A 24181-nucleotide genomic window follows, 5' to 3' on the forward strand; every position below is an offset into this window, starting at 1 on the left:
ACAACCTCAGTCCTTTGTTTGCAATAAATATTTTTGTGCTTTCTATTGTTTGTTTATTATGACTGTTTCAAATTTTAAGGCGTGTAGCTTAATGAACAGTTTGTCGCTTGGCTCATAATAATCCTCCCATTTATCATTTATAAAGCTTTCGTCTGTAGACTGTACACACAGTGGTGTTTGCAGCTATTAGAGGACAACACAGCATGTGTATGAGTTTTGATTTAAGATGTCTTTAGTTTTATGTAATACTGAAAGGACATGTTTGGTTTTACATTGTATATACAAGTCTTCACATATAACTCACAGTCGATAATCACACCCTAAAGTTTTCATTCATTTTCATATATTCTTATTATTTCAACATCATTCATAATGATTTCAACTGTTTTTTTATTTTTTCCCCCTTTCTACTTTACTCAGAAGCTATTCCTTCTCTCTTTTGTCTCTACTTTTACTTCCATTGTGCAAACGTAGAGAAGTCTCTTCTGCAGAAGTTCATGTTTATGTTTATTTCTAAGGGACAATGCATATTTATTAACATGAGCGTTTAAATTCATCATGTAAATATGACGGATTTAGCCGCTGGCAGGTTGATGACATTAAATAAATCAACAAAACCAAAAATGTGGCATGTGACCATGAAACAAACATATTCATATACCACATTAAAAACAATCAAACACTAGTAAACACATTAGAATCAAGGACCTTCAATGACATTATTTCAGACCATGACAGCATGTTTACATGTTTGATTATCCAATAAGCAGAGAGTTACAGATTTAGAGAAAGAAGTAAAGAATGGTATAAATATTAATTCTGTGAGTTTTGTATTCCAAGTATGAGCTGCTTAAAAGGAGGAAACTGCCTAAAGCACTTGTTCCTGGGGGGTGTTTTACTGTCCCCTCGGAAAAATGATCTGGTAGATACAGATAATCTTTGATTATGTTTAATGAAGTCTTGCAACCTCACAGTATATTCCTATACAGGTTTCAAATGATTATCTTCTTGAAACTACCGTCTCTGACTTGGCCAACTCATTCAACTGGTGTGCTGGTAGTTTTTCTGGGCTCTTTGGACACATCTCTCACTAGTTCACAGACTTTAAATCTTTTACTCTGTCAGGCATGTTCTCCGCTCTGTGGCTCTTTAAATTTCGTGATAATTCTTCCCACTGCATTTAGTGACACTTGGAAACACAGTGATAACTTTGCATATTCTTCTCCTGCTTTGTGAGCATCAACAATTCTGGACCTTTTGGACCTTGATGCTCCTGAGTAGACTCTTTTTGTTTCTCATGGTTTAAACACTGTACTGTGCTACCTTGACAATCAGTCCAAAACATCAGTATACCTCTACTGATAATCTTTTCCCCTACCATCAAGTAGAGTACTGAACAACCAGAAATGCAGACCTGATAGGAAAGAAATACAATTACATTTTTAGAGCTAATATTGACTTAATTGCAGGGAACCAACTGCTGTTTCTTTTTTATGGCTTTTTGCCTGCAACTCTTCCATGACGACCACTTAGGACCAGATTTCCCAAGACTATAAATGGATGTGCCCTGAGCTGAAGGTGCTGTTGGTAATTTTCCCGTTTCTAAAAAAACGTCAGCTTGTTTGTTTTACCTGCTGGACTGTTTCTATGACTCATCGCTGCACTTCCCATCCCCAACATAAACCTGTTCATTGCCACAAAGTTTCGATAAATTAGAAACCTTGCAAATACAGCATGCTATTATTGCTGTCATTCATTTTTAGTTTATTTATTTGCTTTAACCATTCTCTTTCCTTTTACTTTAAATTGCTTACAGATTTTATACAGGAATGTTAAACTCACACCAAAAGAAATAATTAGAAAAAAATGGTCTATTTATGTGTGTGTATGACCAAATATGACCATATATGCTCCTCCTTCCTGTTGTTGCTATCACTTAGCATAGCTACAGCTATCACTACGGCCTTCTTCTGCTAGTCCACCACTACTATGTTTGGTTGGTTAACCATTGCCAGTTTATCCATCTGTATCTGGAAGTCCCACAAGATCTTAGCTTGGTAGCTGATCCCATTCTGACCTCGGGACTTCCAAGCGATACTCGGGACAGATGTACCGATTGTTACTAGAGTAACTGCGTGCCTGTCCCAACCCATAGCCTTCGCCGCGTTTGGGTCTAGCCAGCACACCACACGGGCACAGATTACTGTGTTTAATTCGCGCGTTTCCCCCGATCGTGACAGGATGTCTGAGCCCGTCATAGACCCAGCAGAATTCGAATGGCTGAAAGCCGAAGTATTATACCTTCGCAGTGTGGTAGATCGGATGAGCACAAAAGTGGAATCTCTCACTGAAACTGTCATCCAACTTTCCGCTTCCGTCACCTCGCTGCAACGTCAGCCAACGCCGGTGAGCGCGGAACCCCGGATCGGACAGGAGCTGTATCACTCCTGTAACACCTGTAACATTCAGCAGTTGCCTCATTGTTCTGACACACACAACAAAACTATTGACTACACTACACACTAACTACACAAGATTTGCGCTAAACATCTCAAATCTCTCACATCTCAAAACACCGCTGTTACTCCTAAAACTTCCAGGAAGAAAACCCAACATTGCATATTTTTTTAATCACAACTCTGGTTTTACGTGGCCGATCAACACAATTTAAAAACTGGTATAAAGTCCACACTTTTTCCGTTAGTTGTTCCGTCTGTCCTGCTCACATCTCCAATGGTTGGACACGTTGTCATTAACGTGGCTTCACTCCACATCAGCCACGCCGCTTTGCCAGCTAAAACTCTGCTGTCGGCACATAAGGACGCTGTCATAGCCTGTCAACCACGTTGATTAGCTGCGTACATACGAAAGTCCATCGCATCATTGGCTGGACTATGGGATAAGGTGGCATCGTTCTAATCCCATACGGGAGCAGCCAGTCACTTACTGACTAACACTGCAAAACAGAATTGTTAAAGTATTAATTCTAATTTCAATTCAGGTTAGATTTTTCTTTTGTGCGCAACGCAGATTTTCTGTGTGCAGAGACCATGCCAGCAGTGCGCAATTGCGCACGTGCGCAGCTTAGAGGGAACATTGGTCCCCAATGTCCACACCGCTGCCTTCTCTCTCGGACCGAAATGAACCCCAAGTTGGAAGAGGCCTCTCCCCCGGAGCCCATTGATCTGGATAAGATCCCTCCGGCTTACCACGACCTATCTGAGGTCTTTAGTAAGAGGCGAGCCTCCGCTCTACCTTCTCATCGTTCCTACGACATGGCCGTTGAGCTCCTCCCGGGAGCGGTGCCCCCTCGTGGTCGCCTGTTCTCTCTGTCTCCTGAAGAGACTAAGGCCATGGAGGAGTACGTTGCCGAGGCTCTCCAACAGGGCTTCATTCGCCCTTCCACCTCTCCTGCTGGATTCTTTTTTGTCAAGAAGAAAGATGGCGGCCTCCACCCCTGTATAGACTATCGGGGCCTGAATAAAGTCACTATCAAGAACCGCCATCCTCTTCCCCTGCTGTCGACCGCACTCGACTCCCTCTCCCAGGCCTGCATCTTCACCAAACTGGACCTACGCAGAGCCTACAATTTGGTGCGCATCAGGGAAGGGGACGAATGGAAAACGGCCTTCATCACCCCTAACGGGCAGTGGGAGTACCTCGTGATGCCCTTCAGTCTCTGCAACAGCCCTGCTGTCTTCCAACATCTGATCAACAATGTCTTATGTGATATGCTAGGCCGGTGGGTGTTTGCTTATCTAGATGACATGTTGATCTACTCCCGCACCGAATTGGACCATATTCGTCATGTGAGGGCCGTGCTGAACAGGCTGCTCGAGTACCAGCTGTTCTGCAAACTGGAGAAGTGTGCTTTCCATCATTCCACCACCTTCCTCGGCTTCACCATCTCCTCCGACGTGACCATGGACCCGCAGAAGGTCCAAGCCGTGACCCAGTGGCCTCAGCCCTCAGCCTTAAGCAACTGGAGCTTCCTGGATTTTGCCAATTTCTATCGGGCGCTTTATTGAAATTTCAGCACCATTGCTGTCCTCACCAAACCAGCTCCCTTCCGCCTCTCCCCGGATCAGGCATTTGCCCTGGACCCATCCTACCTGCTCATCAGTTTGCCCCCCTGGAGGAGGACTCCATCCGGGACGCCCTGGTCACCGAACCAGCTCCCCCTGACACCCCTGCAGGGAGGCTCTAAGTCCCCTCCCGGTGCCGTCAGGAGGCCTTGCTCTGGGCCCACTCCTCTCCAATCTCTGGTCACCCGGGGCCCAACAGGACCCTCCAACTCCTCCGTCGTGCCTTCTGGTGGCCCTCCATGACTCGGGACGTCCGTGAATTTGTTTCCGCCTGTGACACAAGTCCTCGACTCAGCCTTCAGCTGCCGACCTTCACCCTCTCCCTGTGCCCAGACGTCCCTGGTCCCATGTCGGCCTTGACTTTGTCACCGGCCTCCCGTCCGTGGACGGTCTCGACACCATCCTCACCTTTGTGGACCGGTTTTCGAAGGCGGTGCACCTGGTCGCACTGGCTGGCCTCCCTTCTGCTAGGCGGACGGCCGAACTCTTCTTGGAACATGTCGTCCGGCTTCATGGGTTCCCCAAGGACATCGTCTCCTACAGGGGGCCCCAGTTCACTGCCAGGTTCTGGAAAGCCTTTTGCCGACTGATTGGAGCCGCTCCCAGCCTCTCGTCCGGCTACCACCCTCAGACCAACGGGCAGGTCGAACGGACCAATCAACAGCTGGGGCGCTTTTTGAGGTGCTTCGTCTCCGCCCAACCATCGCTTTGGCCTCGTTAACTGCTGTAGGCTGAGCTGTCTCATAACCGTCACGTCTCTTCGGCCACCGGTCTCTCGCCCTTTGAAGTCTGTCATGGTTTCCATCCCCCTATCTTTGACCATCAAGAGGTGGAGGTTGAGGTGCCTGCTGCTTAACGAATGGTCCGCCGCTGTCGTCTGGCCTGGATCAAGGCTCGGGTTGCCATTTCCCAATCCAATGCTCTGTACACCAAGCAACATCGTTGCCGCCACCGTCCGGGTCATCCTTTTCAGCCGGGGGATTGTGTCTGGCTCTCCACGAGGCACCTGAGGCTCCGTACCGAGTCCAGGAAGCTCACTCCCAGGTTCATTGGCCCGTACGAGATCACTGCCAGGCTCAACCCCGTTGCTTATCGTCTCCGGCTTCCATCCGCCATGAAGGTCCATCCTGTTTTCCACGTCTCGCAGCTTAAGCGGCACGTCATTTCCCCGCTGGCGCCTCCCTCCCCGACCCCGCCCCCGCCCAGGTTCGTCGATGGGGATCCTGTCTACACTGTCCGGTGGATCTTGGGCTCCCGTCGCTGGGGTTGGGGGGTCCAGTATTTGGTGGACTGGGCTGGTTATGGTCCTGAGGAGCGCTCCAGGCTGCCGTCCCGCTTCATCTTGGATCCCTCCCTCATCTCGGATTTCCGCCGCAGCCGTCCTGGACCGTCGGGTGCTGGTCTTCGGGGGGGCAGGGGGCTGTCAGGTAGTGGTCAGCTGACCACACGGTCGGGTTTAAAAGAGAGACACCACCCACCTGTTCTCCGCTCAGACATCGTTCTCTTCATGTCAGGAGCTCCGAATCCCTGCCGACGTCAGTCTCCGCCTGCTTTAGTGACTGTGAGTGTTATCTCTCTTAACTCATTTCCTTATCCCGGCTCCGTTCGCGCTTCGCCTGTAACGTCGGTTCCGAAGCTGTGTTTCGTGCACCGATTGTTACTAGAGTAACTGCGTGCCTGTCCCAACCCATCGCTAGCCTTTGGGTCTAGCCAGCACGTCACACGGGCACGCCGAATTACTGTGTTTAATTCGCGTGTTTCCCCCGATCGTGACACACCAAGGTTGGTTGGACTCATCCGCTAAGGACTACAATTATTTGCAAAAGATTATTATACTAGTCTATAAAATTGTTGTTGTGATATTTCTGAACAAACTTTTAAAAAATTACTCTTTTGACCCCACTGTAAAACCATTCAACCAAGACCCCATAATTTCATGGTACATGTACAATGACAATGAGGGCTATTCTATTCTATTTTTGAAACCACAACTAGAAAAGAAAAAAGAGTGTGGTTATTAAATGCATTGGCATTCCTATGAATCTGGGGCATAATGACACCTGCAATGGATTTGACTTGCGTACTTAAGTTGCGTTAAGAAGCACACAGACTAAAATGAAAGGAGGGAAACATTACAGCCTTGCAGCAGATGATATCATGCTCTATTTCTTGTTACACAGATGTCAGCAGCACCATAAAACACATTTCTTCCAAGGTTGAGGAGAAACGGAAGGTGAAAATTGGAGTGAGGTGTGAGAGCTGGATTTAAAAAGCTAAAGCTGAATCTGATCAAATTTGTTCTGCACAAACACAAAGCCCAACTCACTGCATATTATGAAGAGCTCAGCAAGGTTAACTCAGTTTTCTCTCCTCTAAAAACTGTCAATTAAAGAGTAAATAAAAGCTGTATAACAACAAATTATGATGTTACTGGAGCCGTTCTGTAAGATTTCTTTGCAATTCTCCCAAATGTACACAACAATGCTGCATTTATTACAACGATAGCAGTGAGAGACAACCTCTCGACTTAATGTGTCACGTTCAGAAGCCTTTGAATGACAGCACTGGGTGCATTTTATTACCAACACAGACTGGGTTTTAGTACAGGGAACTGGATGCTGACAGAGGTCATCCTGGAGATGACGAAAGCTGCCAAGGTGTTTCAGTTTTAATTTTTACAGTAGAACCCTGAAGCATTTCATGTGGATACTCAGTTTGACACACAATACAAACGCCAGCAGCAGCTAAACCGCCTGAAACGGCCTTTTTTTAAAAAAAGAAAAAGAGACGAATTTTCTTGCACACCATCTACTTTCTAGGTGCAACTGGAAACAGTGGAGTGGGCACCAGTATTAGGACCCAGAATCCCATGAATTGAAGTTGAATGGCATGGTTTTATTTTTAGTGAAACTAAACAACTGTTTGCTGACGTTATTATACTACATTTTATTCAAATCTGTTTTGTTGGTGACTCACACTAGAACAGGGGTGGGCAACTCCAGGCCTCGAGGGCCGGTGTCCTGCAGGTTTTAGATCTCACCCTGGGTCAACACACCTGAATCACATGATTAGTTCATTACCAGGCCTCTGGAGAACTTCAGGACATGCTGAGGAGGTCGTTTAGCCATTTAAATCAGCTGTGTTGGATCAAGGGCACATCTAAAACCTGCAGGACACCAGCCCCCGAGGCCTGGAGTTGCCTACCCCTGCTCTGCAGTAAAAGTAGACGGCAACATCCTTGCAGCAAGGAAAACGTGGCGGTTGTATTGAATCTTTTCACATTTGGTGACCAAATACTTGTGGAGACCAACTACTACCCAGAAGTTGAGAAATCAATGTATGGGTGATTGAGAGTGATTGCACGGGATGACAATCTGTCTTCAAACAATCTGGACTGACTACAATCACTCTCAGATATATAAACACAGACAGATTATTAAAATGGTGCAATCAGTCTGAGTCAGTGAGTGCAACTTGTTTGTGATGTGTCTCTTTGCAATAGGGGACTCGACTCCTCTGGTTGCAGGCTGGTGGTATTCCAATATAAGAGTAAGGTGGCTGAGCAGTTATACCTCCATCCTGCTGCAACTGCGTCACTATTTGTGTTGCAATTTCTGTGTCAACTTTTACGTTTTTAATGTAAGTAGTTTGCCAGTTACAGACAAGCAGCTTGGCTGGACCCAGTCCTCGAACCAATCATTTAAAAAGCAATTTTACTGCACACGGTCACAGTAGCACTGGTCACACGCTGGTCTCCAGCCACTGTCTTCATTAGTGTGACAGCAGAATAAGGATTAATGAAAATATTGTCGTTTTTTTCAGTTTCTGAAATGAGGTGTCCCAAACATTTGAGAACCACTTCTTTAGAGCAACTTCTGCCTGTTTGTTTGTGCAAGGAGTTTGAGTTTGTACAAATGCACATCAGATCACACACACACGTAACCTGTTTACTCCTCATGCAAACATCTGGGAACATCAGATGTTTGCATGAAAATTAAATTCAAATTTATTTTAACTATATGTACAAGTGATGAGTAAGTGTAAACGGGGGAATGGTGAGCAGATAAAACTGTAGAAAAGGAGAAACTGCACTCATCATATATCCATCAGAAACTTTTTTTTTTCATTTTTAATTATATCTTAAACAGAGTAGTTGAATGTGGTCTCAGCTGCAGTTACCATTATTCTTTACAGCACTTAGCAGGATTCAAACAGGAGTGTGTTACAGTCTAGGCTGCCCTCTTACTCCCTCTGCTGTTTAATAACCGTTTTTGGCAGTCTTACCAAAAAGCAAACATAACATTGACATCATGAGTGTATCAGAACCCACGAGCTGTCTGACAAAGAGCTCCAACTGTGTACAATGACTGTTGCTTCATTACCATCGACGCACACATGTGTCCACTCAGTGTGGATTAATCCGTCTGTGAAGAATAATCCCTATTTTACCCTTTAATTCACATTCTACACAGCCTTCATTTTGTTGGTATTACTCCATGTTCATGAGCTGTTCTTACTGATTTACATCAGTGTTTCAGTATTTAACACAGTCTAGCATTAAGCATGAGCTGAAGATGGTGAGCTGGAGAATTCAGGATTCATACTCTCCAATGAAAAAGGCTCTATTCATGCCAATAACCTCCCTGAGACAGCAGGTGAAAATAAAGCCTGCACATTAACAGGATAGCTTGGGTCTGTCAACTGTACATTTCCAAATAAAATAAAGTAGATATTAATAAAGTACCAGTGAGTACTGTACCTGTACAATACTGTGCTGTACTGAACATTGCTACTGCAGAGTGAATTCTACTGCACACAAAACTTTGTTATACAGTATTTTATTCATATTTGACTGAGCATTAATTACACAGCATTTCCACTATACAAATTCTTTATCTACCAGTCTGATAGTTTCCACTGATCCCATTTTTAAAATCCTGGTAAACCTCGAGTCTTCTGGATTTGATCCTACAGTTTGTGTGTTTGATGGAAAGTCAAACCTCGTTTTTTGATGTCGTGAACTTGTGTCACTCTTCTTTTTTTGGTGCACTCTGCAGAGAAAGTACATACAGTTTGATTAGTGAAGTTTTCAGTGAGACTTGTGCTCAATACTGTGCTCAGTTAAACTTCTGGGATATTGATGTGATCAGTTCAGTAGCAGAGACTGTTGTTAATGAGTTAATAAAATTAACAACAGGTGCACTAGAGGGATAACAATGAGACAACCCCCAAAACAGGAATAGTTTTACAGGTGGACACCACTGACACTTTTTCCTTCCTCATCTTTTATGACTGTTTTTATCAACCCTGCCTTTGGCTAGGGTCAGGGTCGCTACTGGTAGCTCAGTGCAATACCTGGACCCTACAGACATCGGACAGGTAGTCCTCCAGGATGGCACATCAATGCATGTCTTTGCCAAAATGTTTGCTGCGTCTCCCAACACCAGTCTCAAGAGCAGTGAAGAGATTCTAGGATGCAGGCAGGTACTGCAGGAGAGCTGGACAGGACCATAGAAGGTCCTTAACCCATTAGCAGAACCGGTATCTGCTCCTTTGTGCAGGGAGGAACAGGATGAGCACTGCCAGAGCTACAAAAGGACCTCCAGCAGGTCGCTGGTTTGATTTCTCTGACCAAGTCATCTTCCCAACATTTTCTAGTGGACCATGTCCTCACTGCCCAGCACCATGGCGTGTGATTCATCCATTGAATATCAAAACAGCTCCACCAATGGCACCCTGTGGTCTTCACAAATGAGAGCAGATTAACCCTGAGCACATGTGACAGACATGAAAAGGTCTGGAGAAGCTGTGGAGAACGTTATCATCATCCAGCATGGCTGCTGGACTGGAGGGACGCACAGACCTCTACAGGCTAGGCGACGGCACCGTGACTGCTATTAGGTATTTGGATGAAATCCTTGGACCATCAGTCAGGCCCTACGCTGGTACAGTTGGTCCTGGATTCCTCCAGCCTCTTATGGTATGAGAGTATGCAGGCAGATCTGGATGGAGGAACTGATGCTGACTGTCCCCCACGCTCGCCTGACCTAAACCCAGTAGAACCTCTGGGACATGATGTTTTAGTCCATCCCAATCTGACAGGTTTCTCCTCAGACTGTCCAGGAGCTCAGCGATGAGCTGATCCAGATCCTGACCCATCTCAATGTGAACATGTACCAATGTTGTCAGGCTTGCATACAAGCATGTGGCAAACCACTGAGTACCATTCTGAGTTGCTGCAAAGAAATTTCGTCAAAACGTACTAGCCTGCCGCATCATATTTTACTTTCAGAGTGTCTTTAAAATGATCAAACTACCTCTGTAGGTTGTTAAATTTGATAATTGATCTTTTTTATTTCTACCCATCAAGCAGCATGGCGTCCTTTCATCCTCTGCTTCCTGATACGTTATCCAGTCCAAGCGGAGATCCAGCACCATCTTTTTGATTTGATGAGTTTCTGAAGTGTTCCTTTTATTTAATTTATTTATTCATTTATTTTCGCATTCTGTTGAACAGGTATATTCTTTATCTATTAAATAAGGTCAAGACTTCAGTAGTCCAAGTTGTCCAAGTAAACCCTGTGACTACTTGAAACAGGGGCGGCCAATCAAGGTAAAGATGTCATAAGAAAGGATGAAAGGTCCAATATGAGATAAATTAAGACTTTTTTAAAATGTGACTCATTCAAAGCTCCTCTGCTACAGTTCAGTGACAAATCATTTGTAATAAATGACCACATCTGGTCCGCTTTAGTAGATATTCTGGTTATATAATGTTTTACTATTGCTCACGTGGCAGAGCAGGTCATCTACCAATCAGATGGTTTCGTTGATGGTATCAATGGGCGAGAAACTGAAGCCTGAGTTGTCCCAATGCAGTCATTGTGTCACATATGAATGACAAATAGATAAAGGCGCTGTCTGAATGTGTGTGAGACTGGGTGAGTGCATTAGAAAGCAGTTAGAGAAAGGTACTAAATAACAACATTTACCATAACTCAGTAAAAAACACTGGCAGTGGTCCCCCGAGGCCTCCTAGGGGATGCACCTATGGCGTGAATTTCAAATCCTAGGTGACTTGCTTCGAGTTATCACATACCTCTGACCTTGACCTTTAAGTTAAGGTCACTAAGATTCAAACTGGTCAGCAATTTTTAGTAGATACACCCATGGTATCAATCTAAGGAGCTTGGAAAGAAAAACGTCTGGACTCCTTTAAGTTGCTTGAAGACGTTTCACCCTTCATCCGAGAGGTGGTGGAGAGTCCCAGACGCTCTTCTTTCTAAGCTCGTTAGACTACGATGACGTGGATGACTGAAAACCTTCAGGGACACCATGGTATCAATCTGAAACTCCTACGTCGCTTTGTTCTCGAGGTACTGCATTCACAAACTTGGGTGTCCACATCGCCCGCCCGCCCAGCGTGGTAACGAGAATATCCGCGGCTCATGGGGAAATAATGTCATAGGGCGAGAGGAAGGGTATACCCTCAATAGGCTGCGAGTCTGTCACATGCTTAAACACAGAGACAACCATTCGCACTCACATTTACACCTGTGGGCAATTTAGAATCACCAATGAACCTGACCCGGCTAACTGCATGTCTTTGGACTGGGACGAAGCCAGGAAATCTATCCAAAAGGCCCAAGGCAGCCGGGATGTGACGATTTTTGACGTGATTTTCTAAAACCTAAATGACACACTCACTTTCTCAGTGCTGGCCGCCATCAGAGCGTCGAGTTCCCGAGTCCAGCCAAGAGCATCAACCAGAGCTTGCACACCGCTCACCACATCACCCAGCTGCACGACGTCATTAGGCCGGCGGCTCCAGGTGAACGGCCCCACCAAGTCCCTGTTGATGAGAAGACGGGGCACAGAACTGCGAACGGCTCCAGCAAGACTGGCAAAAGGCTCCACCTAAAGAGCAAAGAGTTAACTGCAGCCCTTTATGAACCCTCAAACAAGAACGTAGATGATGCAGTGACACTGCATGTACATGTTGCAGCTGTAACAGATGGTCCCATGGACATGCAGTGGTTATACTGTGGTTACTTTATCATACTACAAAGTTACTAACCAAACATTTCAAACAGAAGATGAGCCACGTTGTTTTTCACCCGCCAGCTTTACTTCGTCACATCTTCTTTTTATAAATAGCATCAAGTATTTGAACAAAGAAGCATTTTTTGTTATTTTGCTGTTATATCCATGTTAGTTAATGACTTTCACCAAAGTGTTGTAACAATTCTTACATTTAAACTGATTTTAATTTGTCCAGTTACTTTTGAGCCTCTGAAAATGGCTGTGACTCCTAAACAGGTCTTCTGTTCATAATGCAGCGCTTTTGTTTACACCCTTGAATGAAAGTCTGAACAATCACGTTTCGATTGTTTGATTTAAAATCTGAACACTTACAGACCTCACTGTGTGCAGGTAGTGTGTTTCCTGCCTGTGTTTGAAGCTCACCTCCAGTGACGTCCCCATGATGATCAGCAGGTCTGCCAGTGGGAAGTCTGTGATATACTTGAAGAAGTGCCGTGGAAGCTCCTCACCAAAAAACACGATGTCGGGCTTTACCACGCCCTTACAGGTGGGACACTTGGGGACCGTCCCACTCATCACGTCTGGCTAACAAAACACAAAATGTCAAATTACTTTCTACAACTGATTTTTTTCCTACCTAAATGTTTTAAACTAATCAGAGTATGACACAAATACACCAGATTTCAATGAAAATACAACCTGAAAAATACAGTTTAAAAAAAAAAAAAAAGAATTGCTTATTTGCAAATTCTTTGAATGAATTATAAGAACTCAAAAGTCCACCTGTACAAGTTTGAGGGAAAAACATATTTCTTGTAGACAGCAGATGCCTGTTTTTATTACTTGACAGAAAAAACACAAATGCATTCAGCTCATCTGAAACTTGCAGGGCAAACAAACAAAATCCTTGTTACAGAGGAACAGAAGAAAGCATAAATCCACACAGTTGACGTGAAGTTTGGGTCTTACAGCAACGCAAACTCTGAAAATCCGAACAGAACAAACACTACACATATCCTAATCATGTGCTGAACAGCTGCTCAACATCTCAGTCTGGTCACTGGTTTATTATCCTGCCAACTATCAGCTGATTCACACTATAACCAGGGTTTGCCTCTTATCTTCATTTAATTTTATTTAATTTAATAATGGTACAGTACTCTGTTTTTGGTAACAATTGTCCTTGATGTAAATATGTAAAAATTGAGTATGTTTCTGTTCTGTGTCTTGTGTACTTGTTTGTTTGTATATGTGACTTTCTTGCTGCTTTCCCCTTGTGGGACAATTAAAGGATTATTTTATTCAACTTAGGAAGTGCTGCTTTCTTCCCTGCTTGTTTAGCAAAAAATCAATCAAATCAAAACAAACAACAAGGACATTTTTCGCAACACCAACACTTGATAAAAAACAAAACAGAACAAAACTCAAGCTTGTCTGCGATCCCCGATACAGTGAGGCACATAGAGCCCTTAGCACGGAGGAAACTTTGACCCTGATTTATATTAATTCACATGGCACAGGTAACTTTCAATCCTCTGAAGGCATCACTGATTACTGGGAAAAAATTCCATTCACCTCTAAAAATCTCACGTCCCTACTGTCATGAGTTTTCCTAAAAAACACTTTGAGGTATGAATGTAGGGTTGTTTTTGGAGGTTTTTCTAGCATTTTTAAATTCCATTATCTAGTGTCGGTGTACTAGTTTCAAAGTTGGAACTAATAATTCAGCTATGAAAGCAACATGAAATTTACAGCCACAAGCTGCCCTGAGAGGAAATGTGTCACCAGTATGAGTAGCACTGTTCATCACATCCCAAATATCCAACTTTTCCAAAAAAAAAAACACTCCCAGAAAATCAAATTCTGAATCATTTTTATGCAATAGTGCATTCTGACTCACTCTGAGGTCCTTGCCCTCATATTTCCTCAAGCAAGCGGTGCAGGTGGCAGTGGCAAACGTGCCGTGGGCCTCCACCAGCATCTCAGGAGGAATCCCTGCTACTAGAAAGAGGCATAAACACAGAAAACAAGCACATCAAGTTCATTGTCACCGTCTCTGTGATGCATGGTTATTTCAAACAACTAAACTTCGTACGTCTTTCCAGGCCATCAATGTTCTGTGTGTACATCCGGAGCAGCTGACCCTTCTTGTGAAGCAGATATACAAAGTGGTGTGTCAGGTTGGGGTGGTAGTTTCCTGGATACAGCTCTTTGGCCAGGGCGAAGAAGGGATTTGGGTTATGGTGGAAAAAGCTAATCTCAAATATGGCCTCGGCGTAAGGCAGGTCATACTGCTGCAGGTTGTCATAGAGACCACTGCCTGGAGACCTGCAAGTGAATCCAAATGAAACTGTTGATCGAGACCAGAATACACCTTGTCTTTACTGATATGGGTAGACGCCAGGGCAGGAAACCACAGCTAGCCATATTACCTGAAATCTGGGATGCCACTGGGAGTGCTGATCCCAGCTCCCGCCATCACCATGACCCTGTTGAACTGTTGCTCCCGTATGCTCTTTGCGATATCCTCCAGGGTCTGCTGCTTAGCTGACGAACTTCCACCGTATGAGAAAAACCCTCGGCAGAGAGATCGTGCATGTCTGGGAAAAAGTAAACGGCTGGTGCTTACATAGCACCCTTTTACTCAATTTGAGCACTCAAAACACTTTGTGCTTCACATACAGCAGGTTTAGTAAGTATTGAACATGTCACCAATTTTCTAAGTAAATGTATTTCTAAAGGTGCTTGTGGTGGGCGTGGTTTGTGGCGCAGCTGCAGGGAGACCGACACGCCTGCTTAGAAAGTATGAACTGGGTCGTGAGGCTGTTCTTGTGTATGTGTGGCTGGCAGCTGAAAAGCTGCAGCCAGGGATTCGGAAAGCAGCAACCGAATACAGAAGTGTGCTGGAAAGTGAAACGTGTGGTCAGGTCCGTCACTCCTGTCACAGTGCTATTGACATGAAAGTCGGATGTTGGTAACAACTCATCCACACATGCAAAGAAATCAAAGCATAGATGTCCATAAATTAAGTTATGTGTAATAATAATAAGACAGGGAAAAAGTACTAAACACATGAAGTCATGACAGCAGCTGAACTCTGTCAGTTAGAAAGTGCAAATAATATCAGCTGCTTCAGTCCCAGTTGGTGTCATATAAAAAGGTGTCTCATTACCAAAGTATCACACAATAAACATCTGATGAGGGATAAAACCAAGCAGCTCTCTCAAGACTGTTGCAGCTTTGTTGTTGCAAAGCATACTGATGGCACTGGGTACAGAAGAGTTTCTAAACTACTGAAGGTTCCAGTGAGCACTGTTGGAAAGAAAAGCGACTGGAGTTCTTTAAGTTTCCTGAAGGTGTTTCACCTCTCATCAGAGAAGCTTCTTCAGTTCTAACAGCAAATCGTGGAGAGTCCCAAGTATTTAAGCCCTAGGTGGAGTCATCCCTTAAGAGGGTTGTTGACCCAGTGTTGATCAAGGGCCTCATCACATGAGCCAAGGTGCGAAGAAAGGGCGTGGGGCATTATCAGCTGACGCTTCGGGGGAAACCATCGTGTGACCTACTGAGATGAACTGACACAAGATGTGACACTGTTAAGGCACCTGGGAAGGGCTCTCAAAACTGGATTATAGGTGGCAGACTGTTGTTGTCATAAGCCCCGCCCTCTGTTCAAGGATGGTTTCTTTCACTTCTCTTTCAAACTACCTCTCTCTGTCTTCTCTGTCCAAAATGTGAACCTTTATGAAGTGTCTGTTTGGTCTCTCCAGTGTAGAGGTCTGAGCATACCTTGCTGCACTGCACAGCATACACTACGTTGTTTAGTTTGTGTTTGGGAATTTCAGAGAAAGAAAATAAAGTGTCTCAAATAGCCCAGCCAATCATGACCAAATGAACATCTATGGAAAGAACTAAAGGGCAGAGGGCCCATGGAACCTTCAGACATTTGAAGAGTGTATGGAAGAAAGTCACACCTGAGCAATGTATGCAAGTTGTTTCTCCATACAGGAGGTACTGTCATCACTATACACAAGCACTTTTAATTTGTCATCGACACACCCTCCGATGGATACACCAGGGGCAACTCGGAGTTCAGAATCATTCCCAGAGACACTTCGACACAGGGACAGAAGATACACTGATGTTCCCACTGATCCAACATTAGGAACGAGAATCAGAGTAACTCATAATAGGACATCGCACAGCATCCCTATACTTATAATGTTCATTAGACTCACAAAAAATACCGCTACGTGCAGCGCTGACAGCCAGGTGATGCCTATATCGCATCACCTGGATTCCGCTGTCATGTTTTTTGTATCCATGCAGGTACCTGGACAGAACTGCTGCACCTTCACTTGGAAACGAGCTCCTTTGATCGAAGCCTAGAAAAACAATACTTGTGTCAAATATAATCGGTCATACGTGCAGTTTGTGTTGCATGATCATTTGAGCTCTCTCTGTGCACTAACCTTTAGCGGAGAGCGTCCAGCTTGCTCTTGACCGCAGACTTCGACAGAGTCTGGCAGGTGACAATAACAACGAGCAGCTAACAGAAGAAGCCATAGCGAAGCTGGAGGATTCAAAATGAACTTCACGCACACTTTCACTGCATGGCTCTTGCTGTCACCTTTTTACACAAGCCGATTTAAGCTCCTTTGAAACTAGCTATATAGAATGACTGCCTGCAGAAACGTGTCCTATGACCTCCTTTTTAACAGTTCTGTAATATACGACGTTACGACCTAGCTTCAGTTGCACAAACTTGCCCTTTATAATTTATCTGTCGTTTGCTTATTAAAAATATATCCCATAGCATTAAACATAAGGCGACTGACTGCACCAAAACAACTTAAGTTACAGAAAATCTTAGCTAGCAATAAAAAACAAACAAACAAAACACCTCCTTCATTTCCCATAATTCTTTGCGCCTGGCAGCAGCGGCGCTGTCTCATTACCACAACACGACAGGCTGCTTGACATTAGCTAAAAATTCAACAACACGTATTAGTATAGATTAAACTACATTTTGTCGCTATCATGAAAGATGTTACTGGGTACCTCAAGCAGCAGCAGAGTAACAGCCCCACGCCGGAGTTGGCGTCGGAGTGGCACGCGCTGGAGGATTTCTACAACAAAAGGTACAAAAGTCGTAAGAAGTGGTAGCTAGCCGCTAGCGCTAGCCTAGCTTACATTAGCTAGCCCATTCATTGGAAATGCAAGCTGAGTCATGCAAGGAGCTGAGGTTAGCTGTTGTAGCATAGCTTTAGCTCACGTTGGCAGTAAGCTTAAGCTTTAAATTCGGGGCAAAATGATATTGTTTTCTAAACACTAATTGAGCTTAGCACTAATATTTAGGGCAGCGGAAGTCTATTTGTTATGCTGTCAAAGGTTTTTGTAGCTGTTACTGTGCATCCCTGCTAACAATGTCAATTAACCGTAAAACAAGAAAACAACCTGTAACTGTTCAAACAGTCTATTAATCTTTTAATCAGTTTGACAAGCAATAATGGCGAAACAAACATTTAATTTCTCGCCTCCATGATATCAGGATTTGTTTTTCCTTATTGTGTCAGTTGACTCTACATGCATTTGGTATTTTGACAGTGCTCAAACAAAGCAAATAATTAAAGACGGCCCTTTTAGCTATGCAGTGGCCAACTTTCCCTTTTTTAACCCTTATAAACCGACAATGGTCTGTAATTGAAGTTCACAGGCTAACTGAAAGTTCTGATTTGTAATGTTATAAAGGGGGAGACAAACTAAGAAGAAACCTTAAGGGAATCTGGTGGATCTGTTAGGGGGACGCTTTGAGAACTGTGGCCTCTGACGCTGTGGCATAGACTGTAGTGTTAAACCGTCACCATTAAAACACCAGCAGTCAAGTGCATCGAAGTAACACGTGGTGACCTTCGTTGGCACAGATATGCATGTCATCCCATTGGATGACTGTTCTCAGGAATGATAATTGCTTTCTGTTCCTGTATGGCTATCAAGACCCCACACCTTTGGAGCGGAAGTTGCAAGTTCCATTCCCTCCCAGTATCCAGTAAGGGTCCTGGCTACCCCCCCGCCCCGCCAAGCCAAATACCAAGCCCTGGAATGGCACGGCTATGTCTGCAGCTCAGACACATTTCACTGCATGTTGTACTCTGTATGATTGTGTATGTGACCAATAAAGCTTGTTTCCTCGTTTCCAAAGGATTCTGTGTATATTCAGGTAGTGCTCAATCTGTTTGGCCCTGTTGGTCTATAGAAGTCCATAGAATGAGTACTACTCTATGGGGGCGTTGGAGTTGTGTGTAGATGGGATTTTTGGTGAATAAAGTCTCTCGGCTCTTCATTGCACTCTTCTCATATTTTGATGTCGTTTTTGGCTGATATCATGAATTAAAATGAACTGTGACTGATTTGACTAACTGTTTTCTTTGTTCTGCCCTTAGATTGTGGCATCAGTTGACTCTGAAGCTGATGGTCTTTGTCAGAGATCCCTGCTTCAAAACAGGCGATGGTATCATACAGGTAACTGTAACGAGTTCAAGCTGATGGCATCACAGGCCTGTGTGCCTCATTGGACCAGATCTTGGGGTTTTTCCACTAATCCAGGCTGTTTTAGCTGCACCAGACTGTGGTGATTTATTATGTGTTTGCACTGCAGCTTCACAGCACTGGATAGTCCCACTGAGACGCACTGCTGTGGTTGTTCGGTAGCAGGGCCAGCGCTGGCCACCCAATGCCAGTCTGTTCCTCTGCCCTCCTTTTCAAAACTGTGCTGCAGACTAGAGGATAGTCTGTTTTTAACACCCCATGTTCACATCAGAACATATATTATTTGCAGTACTTGTTTGTACTTTCACTTCAAACTTGTTTTACTTTTGGAGATCATTTTTAGCTATAACACATCTGAATTACTGCTAATACAAGCTGACCTCTGTCCATTTGAACTGCTTCACCCTGAAAACGTTGCAGCGTTGAACATGAGGGGGTTCTCATCTTTACATACTTTACCTGTTTGCTCATTCACAGCTTCTTGTTTTTATTACTGCACTCTAGCTTTGCATGATTCATAGTTTATACGGACTCTTGATTTAAGCCCTTCTCTAATTAAGCCAATCTTTTTCTTATTGGCCGCCCCTAGCAGACAGGTTTGAGCAGCAGGTGGGTGGGGCTTCTGTGCTTACAGTCAGAACTGCGTTGCTGAAATGACAGGGGTTACTTACACATACTGTGAAACATTATCATGTTTATTTATGGTGCTTAATATGAACATCCACCTTTGATACAGGGTGTAGAAAATAAGGAGAAGCAGAACAGGCCTTCTTTAAGCACATACATGCATAGATTTGACCAGCATGCAAATGGAAAATAATGCATTTTGCAAAATACATTTCATAACAAAGTATCTGTACAGTTTTTGTTGAAAATGACAAGTGAAGCCACTAAATTATTCCGACGTCTACATGATCTCTTGTCATTGTCATAATTAGTTTATCTTGAATATTTAATTTATGCAGTCCTACACGTAGACTTACTGCATACTAGTATATATTAAAACATATCATACCAAAGAGGCACAGAAAAGGTACAGATATTCACTAATGTCATAGCTACATTTCTAAGGTAATGAATAACACCGTCCACTAAATATTCTCTTTTCCTTTTCTTTTTTTTCCTTCCAGCTTTATGAAAATTTCATCAGTGACTTTGAACACAGGTGAGTTGTTTGTCCGCTTGTCCTAAACAGAGCACCTACAAGTATTTACTGTTTTTTACCTGTTAATTTACTGTTTTTGTTCCTTTATCAGAATCAATCCATTGTCGCTGGTGGAGATTTTACTGTTTGTTGCCAGACAGATGTCAGGTACGGAGAAATGGGAATATTTTCTTTCTTTTTTTTAATTCATTTTTTCTGCATTAAAATCCAATGTTGTTTGTGTCTAGATCAAAAAGATGCCATCGTTTTTCTTGAAAAGACCAGGGAAAAGGTAAGCTGACCAGACACCAGCATGACAGGTTGTTTTGAAGTTACATTCTGTAAAGTGCACTTTTGACCAAACGTCTGCGCGTCTCCACCTGGTTCAGGTGAAAAGCAGCGAGGAAGCAGTGATTCTCTGCAAGACCGCCATCGGCAATCTTAGACTTGAGATCAACGACGTTCCTGCCACAAAGGTAAAACTCTGAGCTCAAGGCTGCCGACACCTCGCTCTGATATAGCATGCGACAGAGAATTTCCAAATGCCTGTAATGTTCACGTGTTGTTTCTGCCTGTTAGCGTGAGAAAAACCAGCAGCTGTTAAACCCACAAGTGCAGTCCAAATGCCACTTGGGTGTAGATATCCTTGAAATAACTCGTAGGTGTTAAGTCATCGTTTTCTTGCTGCCACACTCATGCACACCTGACATTTTCTCTTCCTCGAATCTTTGCACTTATCGTACAAAAATGTGACATCTCCACCTCCTTCCTCACAGACATCACCGTTCACAAACTCCAAAATTAGGATGAGAGCACACCCTTACACCCAAGCGTTTGGAGAAGAGGGAATCAGTGAAATCTGTATTTCAAAGACAGTCAGTTGAGATAAGATTGATAAGGTTATGTATTCCAATTGAGTTCGCTTAAATGCTCCAGTTAGAGCTGTATGGGCTCCACCCATGTTGGGTGGTGGTCTCTCACCGATGGACAAAAAGAAGCTGAAAGCTTCCACAGTGCTGCAGCTGTTTTCTGACTGTCGCTGTGAGAGAAACAACAGGACTCAAATGAAAATGTTAAAAAAAAAGTCAGAAGCAGGATGTGTTTACAACCCAGCTTCACTTTGCAGCCGGAGGAGCTGCTGCCTCTGTGGCCAGTAAGAAGAACACAGGCGTGGGGCACTTTCACATCACCTTCCATCTTTTTTATACAGTCTGTGGTAAAACGGGGTGTTAACCTGATCTAAGTCTGTAAATAAAGTGTGTGTGGAGAGGAGAAAACCCCCGAGGTGTAACAGCTTCAGGTTGGTTTAAAAGCAGTGATCCATCCACTTATCGCCTTCCCTTTTTTTCACTTGTAGAAAGAAATTGAAGAAATTGAGGAAACGTTGAATAACTTGCCTGGAGTGACGTCAGTCCACGGCCGCTTTTATGACCTCTCCAGTAAATACTATCGCCTCGTTGGAGACCACGCTGCCTACTATAAGGACGCCTTGCGCTACCTGGGCTGTGTGGACATCAGATGCTTTCCAGGTAAACAACAGCATGAATTAAGCTGCGTGTCAGTCAGAACACAGCAAGTCACTCGTATTCAGTTCATTTTGTAATTGTTCACAGAAACGGAGAGGCAGGAGAGGGCGTTCACGCTCGGCCTGGCTGGACTCTTAGGGGAGGGAGTTTACAACTTTGGAGAGCTGGTGGGATTTGAACTCTGTTAGTCACATGTTGTGTAGCTCGACCTGCGTGTGCTGATTACTCGTGTGGTTTCTCTGTGCAGCTGATGCATCCTGTGCTGGAGTCCCTGAGGAACACAGACAAGCAGTGGCTCATTGACACGCTATATGCCTTCAATGCAGGCAATGTGGAGAAATTTCAGAGCTTAAAGTCTGCCTGGGGCCAACAGGTGGGGACTCATTTTAATACCTGAGATGTGTGTAATGATGATTTGTCATCTATAACAGCTGAATTTATTCTGATACATGAACTGGAGTTTCTGCAGGTGCAGGAAATAATCAATAACCTTGTTTAAAAGTCACAAATAAGTAACGGTAACCTCAGGCGAACATGAATAAGACCTCTGTAAATAAAGTTTGAATTTTTCAGTTTTAGGTGCTGAGTGCTTGTTTTTAAGACCTCTGCCTGTCCTCTCCCAGTGTTGACTGCAGTTTGTTGAAAAATCTTTAATCCAGAGATGATCTGGCACAAAAGTATTCACGTGTATGTGTGGGACAACTCACTGTTTTCTCTGCTGATCACAGCCCGACCTCGCGTCACAAGAAGGTAAACTGATGCAGAAGATTCAGCTGCTCTGCGTCATGGAGGTGAGATGGTTTGCCAGTTTCGTTGTAAACACTGATGTGTAATGACGTCAGTTTGGCCACAATAAACTGCGGCGTGTGAAGCATCTTCTCGTTCCCTTCCAGATGACATTCACTCGTCCTGCGAATCACAGACAGCTGACCTTCACTGAAATCGCTCAGAGTGCCAAAATCGCCGTTAATGAGGTCAGTGCGGTCAGCACGTGTATTTAATCAGGGTGTAACTCTGTGATAATAAAATTAATGCTCACCTTTGATAGCTTGAGATAATGTTGTTTGTCCTAATGCTGGTCACATACAGCTGATCCTCGTGTAGGCTGATGGTTGTATTGGTCTGTTTGTAGGTTGAGCTGCTTGTGATGAAGGCTCTGTCTGTGGGCCTGATCAAAGGGAACATTGACGAGGTGGACCAGAAGGTGCAGATGACCTGGGTGCAGCCCAGAGTGCTGGACCTGCAGCAGGTTGGTCACAGTGATACCAGCTTTTACTGATGTTGTCTTTTTGGTACTCATGTGGGTATGAGCATTTATAACAGCTGATAGGTGAAAAGTTCAAAAATAAAGAAGACCGACAAGAAACACCCTTCAACCATATTATGACTGTCGATGTTACAAAGCTTATCCACCAGAGGGCAATCTGCAACCTCCCCGACAAGCTGACCCAAGCAGTTTATTTATCTGCATTCATTTTTGTTCTCCTTTAAAAATAGAAATATCAAACCCTGTACAGCAGGTCACCCAGTACTGGGAAGAGGACCTGAAATGTCTACAGTAGTTATGATCACTGTACCTGTTGGCTGACTCTCTCCTGTTGGTCGCTGCTTCAGATCAAAGGGATGAAGGAGCGTCTGGACTTCTGGTGCGGCGACGTGAAGAACATGGCCATGCTGGTGGAGCAGCAGGCCCACGACATCCTCACCTGAGCAGGACTGACCCCGAGTCCTCACAGGAAGGCCTCACACATCTGTTTTGTTTTATTTTGTTACTGTCACCATTTATTAACAGTCTGTAAATTACACTGTAGTATTTTACAAGAAAATACGTTTGGTTGGAATACCATATGTACTGGACTCAGCAAAAACTTCCAATAAAGTCTTTATAAAATCACATCCATCTTTCTAATTATCTATATCCATGTATAGAAAGTTGAAACATCAGTAACATTAGCTGAACCTCTATATGCAGTTTTTGCCTGCAGTACTCTTTCAAATTCTTCATCACATTCACAGGGGATCAAAATCCAAAGAATTTAATTTATAATCATTTCTTTAAAAATATAGTTGTTGGTAGTGTGTGTGTGTGTGTGTGTGTGTGTGTGTGTGATAGAGAGAGAAACAGACAATCTTTGTGGAAGATTTAGTTGAGACTGGCCCACCTGTTGAGGTGGAGGCGGCATACACACAGTATGATCACTACAGTAGGATGATGACTGACGACAAAGCCAGCAGTCGAGGATTATTCGTATCTTGTGAACTTTCATTTCATGTTGATCACGTTGCACGAAAATTGGCAGCAGTTCAACCAAGTGCACTACAGAGGCCACTCGAGATGGTCTCATATAAACCTGCTTCAGGATGGAAAGCTCACATTTTATTGTAATTTTTCAAATACAGCGTCAATCATTTGTGTGAACTGAAATAAAATAACACTTCAGGGACCTTTTTTCTATTTTGCTTATAACTGACAAGTCATCCAGTGACCTTAACCTGGGTAATCCTCCTTTCTGACTACCACTCACAAGTCGAGTTATAAAGAAATGACCTCGTTGTTCTAGTCTATGTGACTAAACGCATAAAACCAGGAAATATTCACAGGTCACTTTTTTGTTTCACTTTTCAAGTGGGGATGTTTGGTCTTTTATACACGGCTTGTATTTTTATTAATTTTCCAAAAAGTAACAAAACGTACCATGAAAGGAAAAAACTGCGTGAAATTGAATATACCAACTTCTACCGTGATTACAATCACTGCAGTACTGTGACGACCACGAAACTTTTTGTAATAAATTTGCAAGAATTTCAAGCAAACCTTTTGAATTTAATAATTTTAG

At 43.8% G+C, this 24181-nt stretch overlaps 2 protein-coding genes across 5 annotated transcripts; one reads left to right on the forward strand and one right to left on the reverse strand.

Annotated features, from left to right (window-relative positions):
• Positions 1-8129: 8129 nt before the first annotated feature.
• sirt3 (sirtuin 3) lies at positions 8130-17022 on the reverse strand. 4 transcript variants are annotated; one of them, XR_005614539.1, is made up of 8 exons: positions 16598-17021; positions 16459-16510; positions 14561-14728; positions 14224-14456; positions 14029-14129; positions 12552-12713; positions 11793-11937; positions 8149-9136 (listed from the first exon to the last, which is right to left on the reverse strand). XR_005614539.1 is itself a non-coding variant. In XM_031757681.2 (8 exons), exons 1-8 carry the CDS (start codon positions 16689-16691, stop codon positions 9113-9115), a joined length of 1044 nt encoding a protein of 347 aa, XP_031613541.1. In that variant the 5' UTR covers positions 16692-17022; the 3' UTR covers positions 8154-9112. The 4 variants fall into 4 exon arrangements, 3 of the variants coding, with proteins under 3 accessions (XP_039474010.1, XP_039473965.1, XP_031613541.1); XM_031757681.2 differs by having other exon boundaries at positions 8154-9136; positions 11793-12002; positions 16598-17022; XM_039618031.1 differs by lacking the exon at positions 16598-17021 and having other exon boundaries at positions 8153-9136; positions 11793-12002; positions 16364-16469.
• Positions 17023-17052: 30 nt separating this feature from the next.
• psmd13 (proteasome 26S subunit, non-ATPase 13) lies at positions 17053-23240 on the forward strand. The gene is made up of 13 exons (XM_031757680.2): positions 17053-17266; positions 18569-18647; positions 19805-19839; positions 19931-19986; positions 20067-20110; positions 20208-20294; positions 21176-21347; positions 21432-21511; positions 21592-21717; positions 22073-22135; positions 22238-22318; positions 22477-22593; positions 22959-23240. Exons 1-13 carry the CDS (start codon positions 17166-17168, stop codon positions 23052-23054), a joined length of 1137 nt encoding a protein of 378 aa, XP_031613540.1. The 5' UTR covers positions 17053-17165; the 3' UTR covers positions 23055-23240.
• Positions 23241-24181: the final 941 nt, after the last annotated feature.

This window comes from Oreochromis aureus, linkage group 1 (genome assembly GCF_013358895.1).
Source record: "Oreochromis aureus strain Israel breed Guangdong linkage group 1, ZZ_aureus, whole genome shotgun sequence".
NCBI lineage: Eukaryota > Metazoa > Chordata > Actinopteri > Cichliformes > Cichlidae > Oreochromis > Oreochromis aureus.

Bases quoted from the DNA above. Each gene is read 5' to 3' on its own strand.
- sirt3 (XM_031757681.2), bottom strand. From the start codon at position 16,691: ATGGCTTCTTCTGTTAGCTGCTCGTTGTTATTGTCACCTGCCAGACTC. The intron at 14,130-14,223 runs GTACGAAGTTTA...GCCTCTTTCTAG, and splicing joins CATTGATGGCCTGGAAAGAC to TAGCAGGGATTCCTCCTGAG. The intron at 9,137-11,792 runs GTGAGTGTGTCA...CTTTCTCTGCAG, and splicing joins TGGCGGCCAGCACTGAGAAA to AGTGCACCAAAAAAAGAAGA.
- psmd13 (XM_031757680.2), top strand. From the start codon at position 17,166: ATGAAAGATGTTACTGGGTACCTCAAGCAGCAGCAGAGTAACAGCCCC. The intron at 19,840-19,930 runs GTGAGTTGTTTG...TTCCTTTATCAG, and splicing joins ATCAGTGACTTTGAACACAG to AATCAATCCATTGTCGCTGG. The intron at 19,987-20,066 runs GTACGGAGAAAT...GTTTGTGTCTAG, and splicing joins TGTTGCCAGACAGATGTCAG to ATCAAAAAGATGCCATCGTT.